The sequence below is a fragment of the Lontra canadensis genome, unplaced genomic scaffold, assembly GCF_010015895.1.
Source record: "Lontra canadensis isolate GAN:19392208 unplaced genomic scaffold, GSC_riverotter_1.0 scaffold11, whole genome shotgun sequence".
Taxonomy (NCBI): domain Eukaryota; kingdom Metazoa; phylum Chordata; class Mammalia; order Carnivora; family Mustelidae; genus Lontra; species Lontra canadensis.
Window position 1 is genome coordinate 3,609,872 of NW_022631005.1, and position 17,308 is coordinate 3,627,179.

The window sequence follows — 17,308 nt, forward strand, 5'->3', positions numbered from 1 at the left end:
CAAAGAACTTTCTCTATTAGAGATTTTATGTCATGCTACAGTATGAATTATTTGAGGTGTGAAGCAAAAGCATTTTAAATTAAGTGAGACTAATTAGAATGATTCACAGTATTCTAAGAAAATTAATATGGATATATAAAATGTTCTTTGTTCTTAAAACATACCTGTTATTTTTACTCCTTCCTTTGTTTCAGCTGGTACACCAACACCAAACTCATTCTCTCCAGATACTCGGAAGTAATAAATCGCCCCTTCTTGTAAGTTGGTGATTTTGTAGGAGAGACGGTTACAGTTGTTGGTCACAGAGACCCATGCTTTCTTACTGGCCTCACGTTTTTCTATGTGGTAATTCTTCACTGGTGCTCCGCCATCATTTTCAGGAACATCCCAGGATAATACTGCAGACTCTTTGGTTATATCACATACAGTGATATTGGTTGGAGGACCAGGAGAATCTAAAACTTTGACAACTAAGGTCAGTGAAGCAGCATTCACAATATTCTGAATTGTTAACGTGTATTTTCCAGAATCATTTCTGTTGGCATTTTCGATAGTAAGTGACGTACGAGAGTCTGTGGAATCAATATAAGCTCTAGCACGGAGGTCACTGTCTGGCTTACTCCACATGACACTAGGTGCTGGTCTTCCCCGGAAAGGTACGGTCATGGTAAAGGAGGTGCCGGCCTTGACAATCAAGGTCTTCTTCATTTCACTGTCAAGATCAAATACAGGTTCTTCTTCTCTTTCTTTTGCTATCTGGGGATCGGTACTATCGCTGGGATCACTAGCACCAACCTTATTGACAGATCTTACTCTGAAAACATACTCGGCTCCTGTTGTTAGTCCACCTATGGTATATTCTGTGCCTCTTAAGTTCTGAATGGCGGTCTCCCACTCAGTTTCATCAGATTTCTTGTATTCTACAGTGTATCCTGTTACTGGGGCCCCACCATCAAACAAGGGTTTAACCCAGCTAATAGTTATGTTTGTCTTGCCTGAGTCCACAATTTTGGGTTTGGATGGAGGAGATGGCAAGAACACTGGATCTTCTGCCCGAATTAAGGGAGAGGTTTCACTTGGAAGGCTCAGGCCAGCAGCATTTTCTGCGTAAACCCGGTACTCATATTCACAGCCTTCCCGAAGTCCGGCTGATTTCACTCTCAGGTCATAAACTGGTTTTTTGTTTACACGCACCCATCGTAGGCTGTTTTTTTCTCTCCTTTCAATTATATATCCAGAGATTTCACTGCCTCCGTCACTCTCCGGTCTCGACCAGCATAGGGTCATGGACTCTTTGGTCACAGATGTAATTTCCAAAGATGTAGGTGGACTTGGAACAGTAAACGGATCTAGTGCCTTTACTGCCATGCTCTCCAGGGACTCACCAACACCATATTTATTAACACCTGTTACTCTAAAGATGTATTCGTTGCCTTTGAGTAACTTGGTTACTTTACAGGATGTTGTCCTTAATTCTCCTTCACATATCGTCCACGCGAGGCGGCTTGTTTCACGCTTTTCTACGATGTAATAGTCAATATCTGCACCACCGTTTTCTTGGGGCGGTCCCCAGGAAAGCGAGCATTTCTCAGCTGTGAGGCCATTTATTTCAAGCGGTCCTGCTGGTGGGCCAGGCTTATCAAGTACCTTGCAGTTAACTGCCATAGACCGAGTTCCTGCAATGTTCTTCAGCGTTAGTATGTACTGCCCAGTGTCTCGTCGGATACAGTCTTTCACTGTTAACGAAGTGCTATAGTCTGTGGAGACAATTTCTGTTCTTGCTCTTTCTTCAATTTCCACCCCATCCTTGGCCCAGGAGATCACTGGCAGAGGTCGCCCTGCGATGTCTGCATTTATCTTAAGGACCTCTCCAGCTTTGACAACAACCACATCTCGGAACCTGACATCCATCATAATTCTTGGAGCCTCAACGTCGTCTTTAACTGTAATCGGCCCAGTGGATTCAGATGGTTCACTAACTGAGTCAGCGGCATTCCTTGCAAAAACCCGGAATTCATAACGCTGATCTTCAGTAAGTTCGGTGACTTCAAAGTATGTTTCTTGTACGTTAGTAAAATTGCACTTCAGCCACCGGCCGTCTGGTAGTTCTCTACGTTCGATAATGTATCCTGTGATCTTAGCGCCGCCATCATAATGTGGTTTAGACCATTTAAGTGACACTGATTTTCTGGTGATATTTGTGACTTCAGGTTGTCCAGGAGGGTCACAAGGGTCTCTTGCAGGGACTGGTTCACAAGACTTACTGCATTTACCAATTCCGGCAATGTTCTCAGCATATACACGATACTCATACATCAGTCCTTCATCAAGGCCCGAGACTTTCATTTGTGTATCAGCGATGAGGATTTTATTTGCTTTTGACCAAAGAATGCTGCTCCTTTCTTTATATTCAAGGTGATAGCCAATTACTCGACTTCCTCCATCATTAACAGGCACTTGCCAGCTTACAAGCATGGTAGATTTTGTGGCATGCACAACTTTAGGAGTACCAGGAGGACCTGGAGGGCTGAATGGATACTCTGCAACGACGGGTTTAGATTCACTGTAGGAGCTCTTACCATAGCGGTTTTCTGCACAAACACGGAACTGATACTCACTTCCTGTTGTCAGACGAACTATTTTAATGGACGTTCTTGCAACTGCCTGTGAAACTATGTGCCATGTGGTAGAAGTGGTTTCTCTCTTTTCAACAATATAATTGCTAATTTGGCAGCCACCGTCATATTCTGGAGGATTCCAGGAAATCGTTATATTGTCACAACTAACCTCATCAATATGAACAGGTCCCGGAGGCCCTGGTTTGTCAAGGACAATTACAGTTATAGGAACTGTTATGGATCCAGCGCTGTTGGAAACACATAATTCATAAGTGCCAACATCTTCCCTGGAAGCTTCCTTGATAGATAGTGATGTTACAGTCTTTGAAGAAGAAATATTGACCCTTGTGGTTTCTTTAAGAATCTGACCATCCTTTTTCCAGCTTACAGTAGCTTGAGGTCTCCCTTTAAATGGAACATCAATCTTAAGTTGGTCTCTAGCCTTTACATTGAAAGTATTGAAAGGAAGCTCCACGGAAGGCTTTATTTCAATATCCCTTGCGATTACTGGCACTCCGAGTTGTCTCGGATCACTTCTTCCTTTTTCATTGACGGCAGATACCCTGAAGGTATACTCTTCTCCCATAGTTAAGCCAGATATAGTTGCTTCTAGAGTCTTAACTTGTGTGCAAGTGCTCCATTTTTCACTCCCTTTAGTCTGCATTTCAACTACGTAGCCAGTAATTTTGCTGCCACCATCACTTTCTGGCTTCTCCCACTTAATTGTAGCTGTGTTACGGGTCACATCAACAAGAGTCACTCTTCCGGGGGGGAGGGGTGGTTCAGAAACTTTAACGGGTTCCGTGGTTTCAGCAGGCAAACCAATCCCATATTCATTGGAAGCCAAGACTCGGAAGTAGTAAGAACATCCTTCTTGTAGATTTTCAATTTTAAAAGAGTTTTTCGTGCAGTTGTTTGTAACAGTAGCATACGCTTTTCTTGTAGTTTCTCGTTTCTCAACAATGTAGTTTGTAATCTTAGCTCCACCATCAATAAGTGGTGGCTCCCAAGACAGCGTCACTGAGTCTTTCTTTACTTCTCTTACGTTCAAATTCACAGGGGCGCTTGGCGAGTCAAGAACTCTGACGTTAACGAAGGCTGTTTTGGAACCACTGTTATTTTCTAGTGTCAGATTATACCGACCACTATCAAATCTGGTAACGTTATCAATTACCAACATTGTGTAGGAGCTGGTCACCTCGATCTGGGCCCTCTCTGTGAGAGTGCCTTCGGCCTTTTCCCATTTAACTTCAGGTTCTGGTCGACCTCTGATTGTGACAAATAAGCGTAAAGTAGTACTTGCCCGCAGAACGACCACCTTTCTGAGATCAGCATCAAGTTCTATTTCTGGTGGCTCTAGCCTCTCTTTAGCAACAACTGAGCCAGGTATGGTTGCAGGTTCACCTACACCTTCAGAATTGACGGCACAAATGCGGAAGTTATACTCAGTATTTTCTTTAAGCTTGGTCACTGTGAACTGCTTTCCTTGTAATCCTGTCGGTGGAGTGCAAGTTGTCCATTCATCAGCAGAGGCTTCTTTGACCTCCACCACATAGCCCTTAACAGGTGCACCACCGTCATAAATTGGCTTATTCCATGCCAGGGAGACAGAAGATCTGGAAGTATCTGTCACCTTTGGATTACCTGGTGGACCTGGTGGATACAAGGCATCACATGCACGATAGAAAACTGACGGCTCGCTAGGTTCACCCACACCAGCTGCATTTTCGGCAGCGACTCTGAACTCATAGGCATGACCTTCGGTAAGGCCAGTTACTCTGAATCGGAGATCTGTTAGAGTTTTCTTGTTGCACTTGGTCCATCTAATGCCTTCCTTATCTCGTTTTTCAAGAATGTAGCCCTCAATTTCGGCACCTCCATCATCCACTGGGCGTGTCCATGTTACTACCATAGAATCTTTGGTGATTGCTGAGGCTTCAGGCGGTGAAGGAGGACCTGGTGGCTTATACGGATTACAGGCTATCACAGGCTCAGATTCCAAGGGCTCTCCAATTCCGTATTTATTCACAGCCATGACACGGAAAATGTACTCATTACCAGGAAGAAGTTTAGTGACTTTGTAGTTAAGGGCCTGTACCTCCGTTGAAACCTGGGTCCAGGAGAGTCTGCTTGTTTCTCTCTTTTCGATGATGTAATGTGAAATACTAGAGCCACCATCCTGTAAAGGTGGGTTCCATGCCAGGTAACATTTCTCAGCAGTAACTCCAGAAACCTTCAGAGGACCTTCAGGGGGCCCTGGCTTGTCGAGTACCTTTACAGTGATTGGTATGGACTTTGTACCACCGACATTGCTGAGTTTCAGAATATACTGTCCTCCATCAGTACGTATACAGTCTTTGACAACAAGAGTGGTCTTTTGAATAGTAGATTTAATTTCCATCCTAGCAGTTGTTTCTTCAAGCTCTTTGCCATCTTTTGACCAAACAATATCAGGTATAGGCTTGCCGCGGATATCAGCTTCGAGGACAAAAGTCTCTCCTGCACGAACGACGATTACATCTTTGTATTTTGGATCCAGTGAGGCATTTGGTGCATCAATTTCATCTCTGGCAGTAATAGCACCAGTGCTTTCAGATGGTTCACTAAGGTTGCCAGCTGCATTTCTTGCAATTACTCTAAATTCATATCTTTGGTCTTCTACAAGTCCACTCACTGTAAATTCTGTTTCTAACACATTGGTAAAGCTGGCTTTCATCCAGCGGCCATCAGGTAGATCTTTCTTTTCTACAATATAACCTGTTATCTTGCTACCACCATCATAGGCAGGTTTCTTCCATTTCAGTGTAACGTTGTTTCTTGTAATAACAATGGCTTCAGGGCGACCGGGTGGGTCACATGGATCACGAGCAACAAAGCATTCTGAGACTTTGCTAGGCTTGCCAATGCCAACAATATTTTCAGCAGAAACTTTGAACTCATACTCAAGGCCTTCATCAAGCCCAGTTGTTTTGAATTTGGTGTCTTGAATGGGAGTCTTATTTAATTTCACCCATAAAATGCTGTTCTTTTCTTTCTGTTCAAGATGGTAGCCAATAACTTTGCTTCCTCCATCATGAACTGGCTCGTGCCACTGCACAATCATCTGATCTTTTGAAATGGATGTCACAAAAGGAGTTCCAGGTGGCCCAGGTTCTTTAAATGGATATTGTACAATAACTGGTTTAGAATCCAGAGGGGCGCTCTTTCCATACCTGTTTTCTGCAAAAATTCTAAACTGGTACTCTGTGCCTGTTTTCAGTTTGGTTATTTTAATTGTTGTTCTTGCAACTGTTGCTGATACCATCTGCCAAGTGGTGGTAGTTGTATCTCGCTTCTCTACAATGTAGTTGCTTATCTGGCAGCCACCAGTGTAGGCTGGAGGTTCCCAAGAGATAACCACAAAGTCTGCACTAACTTCGTCAAACCGAACTGGTCCAACTGGAGGTCCGGGCTTTTCCAAAACAATGATGCTGAGATTTTCTGTTGCCGTACCTGCACTATTTGTTGCTGTTATAGTGTATTTTCCAAAGTCATCTTTGTTACTTTCTTTAATGTGCAGCATCGTCGAAGTGGCTGTTTCTTCAACATTTACTCTCGTTGTCTGTTTAAGAGGCTCACCGTCTTTGACCCATGAAACGTTAGGTCTCGGTCGTCCGATAACTGGAATTTCAATTTTAAGATCTTCTCCAGCTTGGACAGTATATGTGTTAAACGGCAACTTAAAGCTAGGCTGTATGGTCAAATCTTTGGCTATGACAGGAACACCAAGCACTCTTGGATCACTTTTTCCTTTCTCATTGTAAGCCTTGACACGGAACTGATATTCTTGTCCAGAACTCAAACCAGTAATCACGGCATTACAGACTTTGGATTCGGCCACAACACTCCATTTTTCTGTTCCTTTGGGCTGCATTTCAACAACATAACCCAAGACTCTGCTGCCACCATCATGTTCAGGTTTCTCCCACATCAGCGATGCACTGGTCTGGGACACATCCGTGAGTGTCACTTTTCCTGGTGGGGAAGGAGGTTCAGCGGCTTTCACAGCATCAACAGTTTCCACTGGAACACCAACTCCAAATTCATTTTCAGCCATAACTCTAAAGTAATAAATGGCTCCTTCTGTGAGATTCTCAACTTTAAAGCTTGTTTTGTTGCATTTACTACTCACGTTAGCATATGCTTTTCTGGTTGACTCACGTTTGTCAATAACATAGTTCTTCACCTTTGAACCACCATCAATGATGGGTGGCTCCCATGCCAGCAGGACAGAATCTTTTTTCACTTCTTTGACTGCCAGATTCTGTGGTGGCCCTGGGGTGTCAAGAACTTTCACAGTTACAAAAGCAGACTTAGATCCGCTGCTGTTTTCCAGCTTGAGAATGTATTTTCCAGCATCATTTCTATCACAGTTATCTATCGATAGCTGGGTATAGTTTACTCCCTTTTCAATTTGGACCTTATCTGTGAATTCACCTTCCTCTCGAGACCAAGTGATCTCAGGTGTTGGGCGACCTTTGAATGGAATGTGAATTCTGGCAGATCCACCAGCCCTTACAACTATTCCTTTCCTTAATTCAGAGTCAAGGTCAAGTTCGGGTGCTTCAAGTTTATCTTCTGGTTTCACGGTACCGGGAACTGATGTAGCCTCACCTACGCCAACTTTATTGAGGGCAGAGACTCGTATTTTATACTCTTGGTGCTCAACGAGTTTTGAGATTTCAAATCGTGTGGCTTTCAGGCCAGTCTGTGGAGTAACTATTTGCCATTCTTCTTCATCTGCTTTACAGATTTCTACTATATATCCTACAATCTCACTGCCACCATCATAGATGGGCTTACCCCAGGCAAGTGTAATTGAATTTTTAGTGGTGTCTACAATGTGTGCGTTGGTGGGTGGGCCAGGTTTGAACACAGGATCACAAGCCTTATAGTAAACTGTAGCTGGACTTGGTTCCCCAACTCCAGCAGCATTTTCTGCAGAGACTCTGAATTCGTACTCATGATCTTCTGTTAATCCTGTTACTCTTAGACGCAAATCTGTAATGCGGCGTTTATTACATTTTATCCACCTTATGCCACTTCTGTCTCTTTTCTCTACAATGTAACCAATAATCTCACTTCCACCGTCACTATCTGGACGGTTCCAACAGACAGTCATGGAGTCCTTGGCAATGTTGGTGACTTCCAAGCTTTTTGGTGGTCCAGGAAGCACAAACGGATTTTTCATTAGTACTGGTACAGATTCCAAAGGCTCTCCAACACCGTATTTGTTGACAGCCATTATGCGGAAAATATATTCATTCCCTTCTAAGAGTTTGGTAACTTTCAGTGAATTGGTCACAACTTCTGAAGCAACAACAGTCCAGGCAAGTCGACTCGTTTCTCTCTTTTCAACAACATAATGAGAAATATCACTGCCACCATCTTGAAGTGGTGGAGACCATGTTAAAGTGCATTTTTCAGCAGTGACTCCAGTAACCTGGACTGGCCCTTCTGGAGGTCCTGGTCTATCCAACACTTTTACGTTTACTGGGAATGACTTGGAACCAGCAACATTGGAAGCTCTTAAAATATACTGTCCACCATCAATCCTAATGGCATCCTTTACAATAAGTAAAGCCTTGAAATCTGTGTTCTTTATTTCACACCTGGCAGACTCTTCAATTTCCTTATCTCCTCGTAACCATTCGATGGTCGGTAGGGGCTTTCCGTGGACATCAGCCTCAAGCCTGAACGTTTCTCCAGCATTCACCACAATTGTGTCTCTGAATTTTGGATCCATTGAAATTCTGGGAAGTTCAACCTCATCCCTGGCAGTTATTGGTCCGGTACTGTCAGAGGGTTTACTTATTGTACCAGCCGCATTCTTTGCAATGACTCTGAACTCGTATCTTTGGTCTTCAGTAAGACCGGACACGGTAAATTGAGTTTCAATGACATTTGTAAAGCTGGCTTTCATCCAGCGACCCTCAGGCAAATCACGTTTCTCTACAATGTAACCTGTAATCATACTTCCACCATCATAAACAGGTTTGGTCCACTGTAAAGTGATCTCATTTCTTTTAACCATTATTGCTTCTGGCGTTCCTGGTGGGTCACAGGGATCTCTGGCTACATAGCATTCAGAATTCTTGCTTGCTTTACCTACACCAACAATATTTTCAGCATAAACTCTGAATTCATATTCAATGCCCTCTTCTAGATTGACTGCTTTAAACTGAGTGTCATGAATAATAGTTTTGTTGACTTTTGTCCACAAAATACTATTTCTTTCCTTTTTCTCGAGGTGGTAACCTATGACTGGGCTTCCACCGTTATTGATTGGTTCATGCCACTGAACAACCATGGAGTCCTTGGAAATGGCTGTGACAAATGGGGTGCCTGGAGGGCCTGGTTCTTTGTAGGGATATTGAGCTACAATTGGATCAGACTCCAAGGCAAAGCTTTGTCCATATCTGTTTTCAGCAAATATTCTGAATTGGTATTCTGTACCAGTTTTCAGTTTGGTCACTTTCAGTGTGGTTCTGGCAACAGTAGCAGAAACAGTATCCCATACTGTGGTGGTTGTGTCTCTTTTCTGAACAATGTAGTTGGTGATCTGGCAGCCCCCTGTATATAATGGGGGATTCCAAGATAACGTAATACTTTCAGCACTGACTTCATCAAATTTAACAGGTCCTTTTGGAGGATCAGGTTTATCTAGAGTTATAATTTCAATGGATGCTGTTTTCTGACCTACAACGTTAGCCACTGTGATTCCATAATGTCCACCATCATCCTTATGAGTTTCTTTAATGCTGAGTACAGTGAGGTCAAGTGAATCGGTAACATTGACTCTTGTGGTCTGCTTCAGTGGAAGACCATCTTTAGTCCAGGTAATGGTTGGCTTAGGACGTCCAGAAATTGGCACTTCTATTTTCAAATCTTGGCCGACCTGTACACTGTAATTGTTGAATGCAGGTCTTACATCTGGCTCAATGACCAGATCTTTGGCAACTATTGGAACTGCAAGTGACCTAGGATCACTTCTTCCCTTTTCGTTTACAGCAACAACTCTAAAGAGATACTCTTCTCCCTGAGTTAGGTTAGTAATTACTGCTTCAAGGGACTTGACTCGAGCACACTCTGACCATTTCTCGCTGTGTTTAGCTTGCATTTCCACAATATACTGAATGATTTTACTGCCACCATCATGTTCCGGCTTTGTCCAACTCAAGGAGACACTGTTTCTAGTGACATCATCCACAGTTATTTTTCCTGGAGGTTGTGGGACTTCTGCAACCTTAATAGGATCAGCAGTGTGGGCAGGAAGGCCGATACCGTACTCGTTCTCAGCTGTGACTCTAAAGTAATAACTGCTGCCTTCTTGGAGTTGATCAATTTTCCAAGAATTCTTATGGCAGTTTGTTACCACCGCAGCATATGATTTTCTTGTGGCCTCACGTTTCTCAACAATGTAATTTTTTATTTTGGATCCCCCATCCAACAGAGGAGGTTCCCATGTAATTGATACTGAGTCTTTAGTGATTTCTGTGACTTTCAGGTTAACAGGCGGACTTGGTGTGTCCAGGACTCTCACGGTAACAAAGGCAGACTTTGTTCCACTGCTGTTTTCTAATGTAAGAGTGTATTTTCCACTATCGTATCGGTTGACGTTGTCAAGAACAAGAGAGGTGAAACTGCTAGTGACATCAATTATAGCTGCATCTCGGATTTCACCATCCATCTTCCCCCATTTCACTTCTGGTGTAGGACGGCCTTTAATAGGAACAAAGAGCCTTAAGGAGCCACCGGCCCTTATATTTATAATTTTCCTCAGTTCTAGGTCAAGTTCAATGTCTGGTGCTTCTAATTTTTCTTCAACTACAACAGGTCCAGGGACATCAGCATGTTCTCCAACTCCAGCTTTATTAACAGCACAGATACGGAAATTGTATTCATGCTTTTCCAACAGCTTTTCTACTTCTATATTTGTTTTATTGATTCCAGTTGGTGGAGTGCACATGGTCCATTCACCAACACTCACGTCACATTTTTCAACAATGTAGCCTTGGATTTCACAGCCACCATCATATATTGGTTTGCTCCAAGAAAGGAAGACAGAAGATCTGGTAATATCTATGACTTTGGGGTTGTTTGGAGGTCCCGGTTTGTAAATAGGATCACAAGCCTTTTGATAAGCAGAAGGTGGGCTTGGTTCACTAAGTCCAGCAGCATTCTCGGCTGAGACTCTGAATTCATAATTGTGGTTTTCTAGGAGTCCAGTTACTCTCAAGCGCAGTTCCCCAATCAGGCGTTTGTGGCATCTTGTCCATCTAATGCCCTCCTTATCCCGTTTTTCGAGAACATATCCAAGAATTTCACTGCCACCATCAGATGCTGGTCTTTCCCATACAACGATCATTGAGTCCTTGGTCACTGTTGTGATTTCTGGAGCCTTTGGTGCATCTGGCACTACGAATGGATTCTTGGCAATCACTGGCTCAGATTCAAGAGGTTCACCAACACCATATTTGTTGACAGCCATTATACGGAAGATATATTCATTGCCTTCGAGAAGCTTAGTAACCTTGCAGCTGAGAGTTTGCACATTGGCATCAACCAGAGTCCAAACTAAGCGGCTGGTTTCTCTCCTCTCCACAATATAATTTATGATGTCACTCCCACCATCCTGTAGTGGGGGTTTCCATGCTAGTGTGCATTTTTCTGCTGTCACTCCTGATATGAGAACAGGTCCCTCCGGTGGCCCTGGTCTATCAAGAACTTTGACATTCACAGTAACTGATCTCTCCCCTGCAACATTTTGGGCCTTCAGTATGTAATTTCCACTGTCGGTGCGTGCTGCATCCTTTACACTGATACTGGTGGCAAAGTCAGTGCTCTTTATTTCTAATCGAGCTGTATTTGAAAGCTCCTGGTCACCTTTTACCCACTGAATGGTCGGTATTGGTTTGCCATGAACATCTGCATCAATCTTGAATGACTCACCAGCATGAACCACAATTGTGTCTTTGTATTTTGGATCCATACTTATTCGTGGTGGCTCTACCTCATCTCTTGCTGTTATTGCTCCTGTGCTTTCTGAAGGCTCACTAAACACTCCTGCAGCATTTCGAGCTATAACCCGGAACTCATATCTATGATCTTCAACTAGGCCAGTTACTTCAAACTGAGTGTCAATGACGTTCGTAAAACTGGCTTTCATCCAGCGGCCCTCAGGCAGTTCCTTCTTCTCTACAATATAGCCAGTGATCTTGCTTCCACCATCGTAAGTGGGTTTCTTCCACTGGAGAGTCACAGAATTTCGTGTGACAATAATCGCCTCTGGCCGCCCTGGTGGATCACAGGGGTCACGAGCCATGTAGCATTCTGACACCTTACTTGGCTTGCCAATGCCCACGATGTTCTCTGCAGAGACTCTAAACTCATATTCAATGCCTTCGTCGAGGCCAGTCGTTTTAAACTTGGTTTGAGGGATGGGTGTTTTATTCAACTTCACCCAGAGGATACTATTTCTTTCCTTGCGTTCCAGGTGATAGCCAATGACTTTGCTACCTCCATCACTAACTGGTTCATTCCAATGTACTTCCATGCTGTCCTTGGAGGAGAGCGTTACAAATGGTGTGCCAGGAGGACCAGGAACTTTGAAAGGATACTGGGCTATAACAGGCTCTGAATTGAGGTAGGTGCTCTTTCCATATCTGTTTTCAGCTGCAATCCTAAACTGATATTCACATCCAGTCTTTAATCTGCAAGCCTTTATTGTTGTCCTTGCAACAGTCGCTGACACAATCTGCCAGGTGGTTGTGGAAGTGTCCCGTTTTTCTACAATGTAATTATTGATAGAACTCCCACCATCGTACTTAGGTGGGCCCCAGGAAAGAGTAATACTATCAGATGTCACTTCCTCCATTTTAACTGGTCCAGTTGGAGGCCCTGGTTTGTCAAGAACAATAATGTTCAGGGTTTCAGTAGCTTCACCAGCAGAGTTAGTCAGTTTAACTGTGTAATGTCCAACATCTTCTCGGCAGGCTTCCTTTATTGTCAGTAGTGAATTATTTTCTGTGCTCTCCGCATTTACTCTAGTTGTCTGCTTCAGTGGTACATCATCTTTATGCCAGGTGACAGCAGGTGTAGGACGTCCAATGAATGGAACGTCAACTTTTAGGTCTTCGCCTGCCAGTACAGTGAAAGTATTGAACAAGAGTTTGAAGGCTGGTGGAATGACAAGATCTTTGGCAATTACTGGCACACTCAGTTGTCTAGGATCGCTGATGCCCTTTTCATTCTGAGCCGAAACACGGAAAGAGTATTCTTCACCCTGAATTAATCCGGTTATGGTGGCTTCAGTGACTTTGACTGTGGCACACGTGGCCCATTTGTCACTACCCTTGCTCTGCATTTCAACGATGTAGCCTAGAATTCGGCTGCCTCCATCATGCTCCGGTTTTTCCCAAGAGAGGGACACGCTGTTTCTGGTGACATCCACCAAAGTTATTTTTCCTGGAGGAAGGGGTCGTTCTGATGCTTTCACAGACTCTGCAGTTTCGGCAGGCAGCCCGATGCCGTACTCATTTTCAGCAAGAACCCTGAAATAGTAACTACACCCTTCTTGAAGCTGGTCTACCTTCCAGGACGTCTTGTGGCAATTTGTTGCAACCGTTGAATATGCTTTTCTTGTTGATTCCCTCTTTTCAACAATATAGTTCTTTATTTTTGAACCTCCGTCAAGGAGAGGAGGCTCCCATGTCAGTGTGACCGATGACTTAGTGACCTCCTTTATCTTGAGATCTTGTGGAGGGCCTGGTGTATCTAGTACTCTAACATTGACAAATGCAGACTTGCTGCCTGAGCTGTTTTCTACAGTTAGTATGTATTTGCCACTGTCGAATCTGTTTACATTTCCAACGATGAGCAGGGTGTAAGAGCTTGTGGATTCAATGCTAGCTTTATCTAAGGATTCTCCATGTTCCCGAGTCCACTTCACCTCAGGTGCAGGCCTGCCTTTGATCGGAACAAAAAGTCGCAGGGTGCAACAAGCTCTTATGGTAACAACTTTGCGCAGGTCAGCATCCAGTTCAATCTCTGGAGGCAGCATCCTTTCTTCAGCCTTTGGAGTTCCAGGAACAAGTGCAGGTTCTCCCATTCCTTCAGAATTCACGGCATAGATGCGGATTTTATATTCCTGATTCTCTATGAGGTTGGTGATGGTGTAAGAGGTTGCCTTGAGCCCAGCGGGTGGAGTGACAATCTGCCATTCATCTTCATCTGGAAGGGCAATCTCAACAATGTACCCAGTGATTTCTGAACCACCATCGTAGATAGGTTTATTCCAAGCAATGGAGATGGATGATCTGCTCGTATCGAGAACACGCGGGTTACCTGGCGGGCCGGGCTTAAACACAGCGTCACAAGCTTTATAAAATGGACTGGTAGAACTTGGTGCGCTAATTCCAGCAGCATTTTCAGCCATAATCCTGAACTCATATTCATGTCCTTCTGTCAGTCCAGATACTTTATATCTTAAATCAGTAAGAGTTTTCTTGTTGCATTTCACCCAGCGCTGCCCAGCTTTATCACGCCGTTCTACGATATAATTGATGATTTCACTTCCACCATCAGAGTCAGGATGTCCCCAGCAGACAACCATTGAATCTTTAGTAATAGCTGTAACTTCAGGGTTTTTGGGTGGATCAGGGGGTCCATAAGGATTAACTGCTACCATAGGCTCTGATTCCAGTGGCTCTCCAACTCCATATTTATTTACAGCCATGACGCGGAATATGTATTCATTGCCTTTCAAAAGTTTAGTGACCTTTAGTTTTGTCACTTGGACTTCTGAGGCTACATTTGTCCATGCCAATCTGCTGGTTTCACGTTTCTGAACTATATAGTGATCAATTTTGGCACCTCCGTCATCCAGTGGAGGCAGCCATGACAATACACATTTTTCTGCTGTCACTTCAGAGACATCTAAAGGTCCTTCAGGTGGGCCTGGTCTATCAAGAACTTTGACGTTGAAAATGTGTTTAGCAAACCCACCAGGATTCGTTGCCGTAAGGATATAGGCACCACTGTCCCTCCTTGATGAATCCTTGTTTATCAGGTAAGTAGAGAAATCTGCAATTCTTATTTCTAACTTTGCTGTGCCTTCAAGCTCCTTTCCATCTTTGGTCCATTCCATTGTTGGTGGTGGGCGGCCTGAAACATCAGCTTCTAGCTTGAATGCTTCGCCTGCTTTTAATATTACTGTGTCTTTAAATTTAACATCCACCATTATCCTTGGTGCTTCAATGTCATCCCTGCACGTGATGGCATCTGATGGCTCAGACGGTGGACTAATAGCACCAGCAGCATTTTTGGCAATCACTCGGAATTCGTAGGCAGCGTCTTCAGTTAGGCCACTGACTGTAAATTCATTCTCCAGAATGTTGCTGAAGTTGGCCTTCAGCCACCGTCCATTGGGAAGGTCTCTCTTTTCAACTATATAACTGGTAATTTTAAAGCCTCCAGTGTATTCAGGCTTAGCCCATTTAAGTGTCACTGTGTGTCTAGTAATATTTAGAGGAACTGGTTTCCCAGGTGGGTCTATGGGATCTAAAGCAAGCATGGGTTCAGATGGCTTGCTCGGCTTGCTTTTGCCGGCCAAGTTTTCTGCTATCACTCGGAATTCATAAGCAATACCATCTGTAAGTCCACTTGATTTGAAAATGTTGCCTGGTACTAACGCTTTGCTCACAGTCTGCCAGAGAATACCATTTCGTTCTTTTCTTTCAACGTGGTATCCTAAAATGGGGCTTCCGCCATCAGAAAGAGGCTCATTCCAGCTAATTGTCATTGAATCCTTGGTAACTGCAGTCACCTGAGGGGTCCCAGGAGGCCCAGGAACCTTAAATGGATAGTTGGCAACTACAGATGCGGATGTGATGCCTGGTCCAACTCCGTATCTATTTTGAGCTTTTACCCGGAATTGGTACTCTACTCCGGTAGTAAGGTGAGTGGCTTTATAGGTAGTGCGAATGACAGTGGTTGCTAACTCAACCCATGTAGTACTGTCAGTCTGTCGCATTTCTACTACATAGTTGCTTATAGGTACACCTCCATCGTTCTCGGGTGGGTCCCAAGAGAAGGTTACAAAATCAGATGAAACTTCATCAAATTTGATTGGTCCAGTAGGAGGCCCTGGGATGTCATGGACTTGAATGGTGATGACATCACCAACCTCTCCTACAATGTTCCTTGCTGTTAATGGATAGGGTCCACTATCACTTCTTACACACTCATTGATATTTAAGATGGTTGAAGTGGCTGTATTTTCAAAATTAACTCTCTGTGTCTGTTTAAGAATCTGGTCTCCTTTTTTCCATGTAACCGTGGGTTTTGGCCGACCAAGCACTGGAATTTCCACTTTGATGTTCTCACCAGCTCTGGCGATGACTAATTTCTGATAAATGCCACGAAGATCCAACTCGGGAAGCGCTGTCTGCTCCTTGACAATGACGGGTCTGCTTTCTCTGGGGGCGCTTCTTCCCGCACTGTTCACCGCCATCACTTGGAATGTGTATTCTTCCCCTTCGGTTAGATTCTTCACCACGCATTCTAACCCTTTCACGGTGCTGATGTGGGTCCACTGGTCAGAGCCTTTTCTTTGGGCTTCGATCACATAGCCAGTGATCTTACTGCCACCATCGTGCTTTGGTTTAGGCCACGCCAGGCTGACTGTGCTTTTAGTTATGTCCATGATGTTCAGACTGTCTGGTGGTGACGGTGCTTCAGAGGCTTTCACAGGTTCTGTTGTTTCTGCTGGCTCACCGATTCCATATTCGTTTTCCGCCATCACTCTGAAGAAGTATTCGCATCCTTCTGACAAACCAGTAACTTTATATGTACATTTATGGCACTTGGTGGTAACGGTGGAGTAAGACTTCCGTGTTGCTTCTCGTTTCTCCACAATGTAGTTTGTTATACGGGAACCCCCATCTATCAGAGGGAGGTCCCAGTGGAGGGTGACACTGTCCTTTGTGATGTCTGTAGGCCTCAGGTTAAGGACAGGTCCTGGGGTATCCAAGACTCTGACATTAACAAAGCCACTTTTCTTCCCAGCAGGGTTCTCAATGGTCATGACAAATTTACCAGTGTCATATCTATTACATTCAGGTATGATCAGAAGAGTAAAGGACTCCGTGTTTTCAATGTTAGCTCGGTTTTTAAGGTTGATGTCGTCTTTAGTCCACGTCACTTCAGGAGCAGGGCGACCTTTAATTGGCACAAATATTCTAATACTGAGTCCCGCTCTAACAACAAGTGTTCTTCGAAGCTCAGCATCTAGTTCAAAATCAGGAGCCAGTTCCCGTTCTACAATTTCAACATCTGGAATCATTGCTGGCTCCCCGATACCTGCATCATTGATGGCTCTGATTCTAAAATTGTATTTTTCTTTAGTCTGAAGATCAGGGACAACGAACTGAGTGATTCGGAGACCAGTTCCTATTGTATCTTTTATCCAGTCCTCATCTCCTACTTTTTGATGCTCTACGATATAGCCAGTGATTTCAAGTCCTCCATCATAGTGAGGCTTGCCCCATGCTAAAGAAGCAGATTTTTTGGTAGTATCAGTGACATGTGCATTTGAAGGTGGGCCTGGGGGATCTGAAACAGAAGCAAAGACACAAAAGTGTACGTTAGGA

At 43.9% G+C, this 17,308-nt stretch overlaps 1 protein-coding gene across 1 annotated transcript in view; it reads right to left on the bottom strand.

Moving 5' to 3' along the window:
* The window catches only part of TTN (titin), a 269,891-nt gene that overhangs the window by 33,012 nt on the left and 219,571 nt on the right, over positions 1 to 17,308 (bottom strand). Inside the window, exon 293 of the mRNA XM_032856015.1 lies at positions 165 to 17,270. Coding sequence (XP_032711906.1) covers positions 165 to 17,270 — 17,106 coding nt within the window. The remainder of the gene's footprint in view (positions 1 to 164; positions 17,271 to 17,308) is intronic.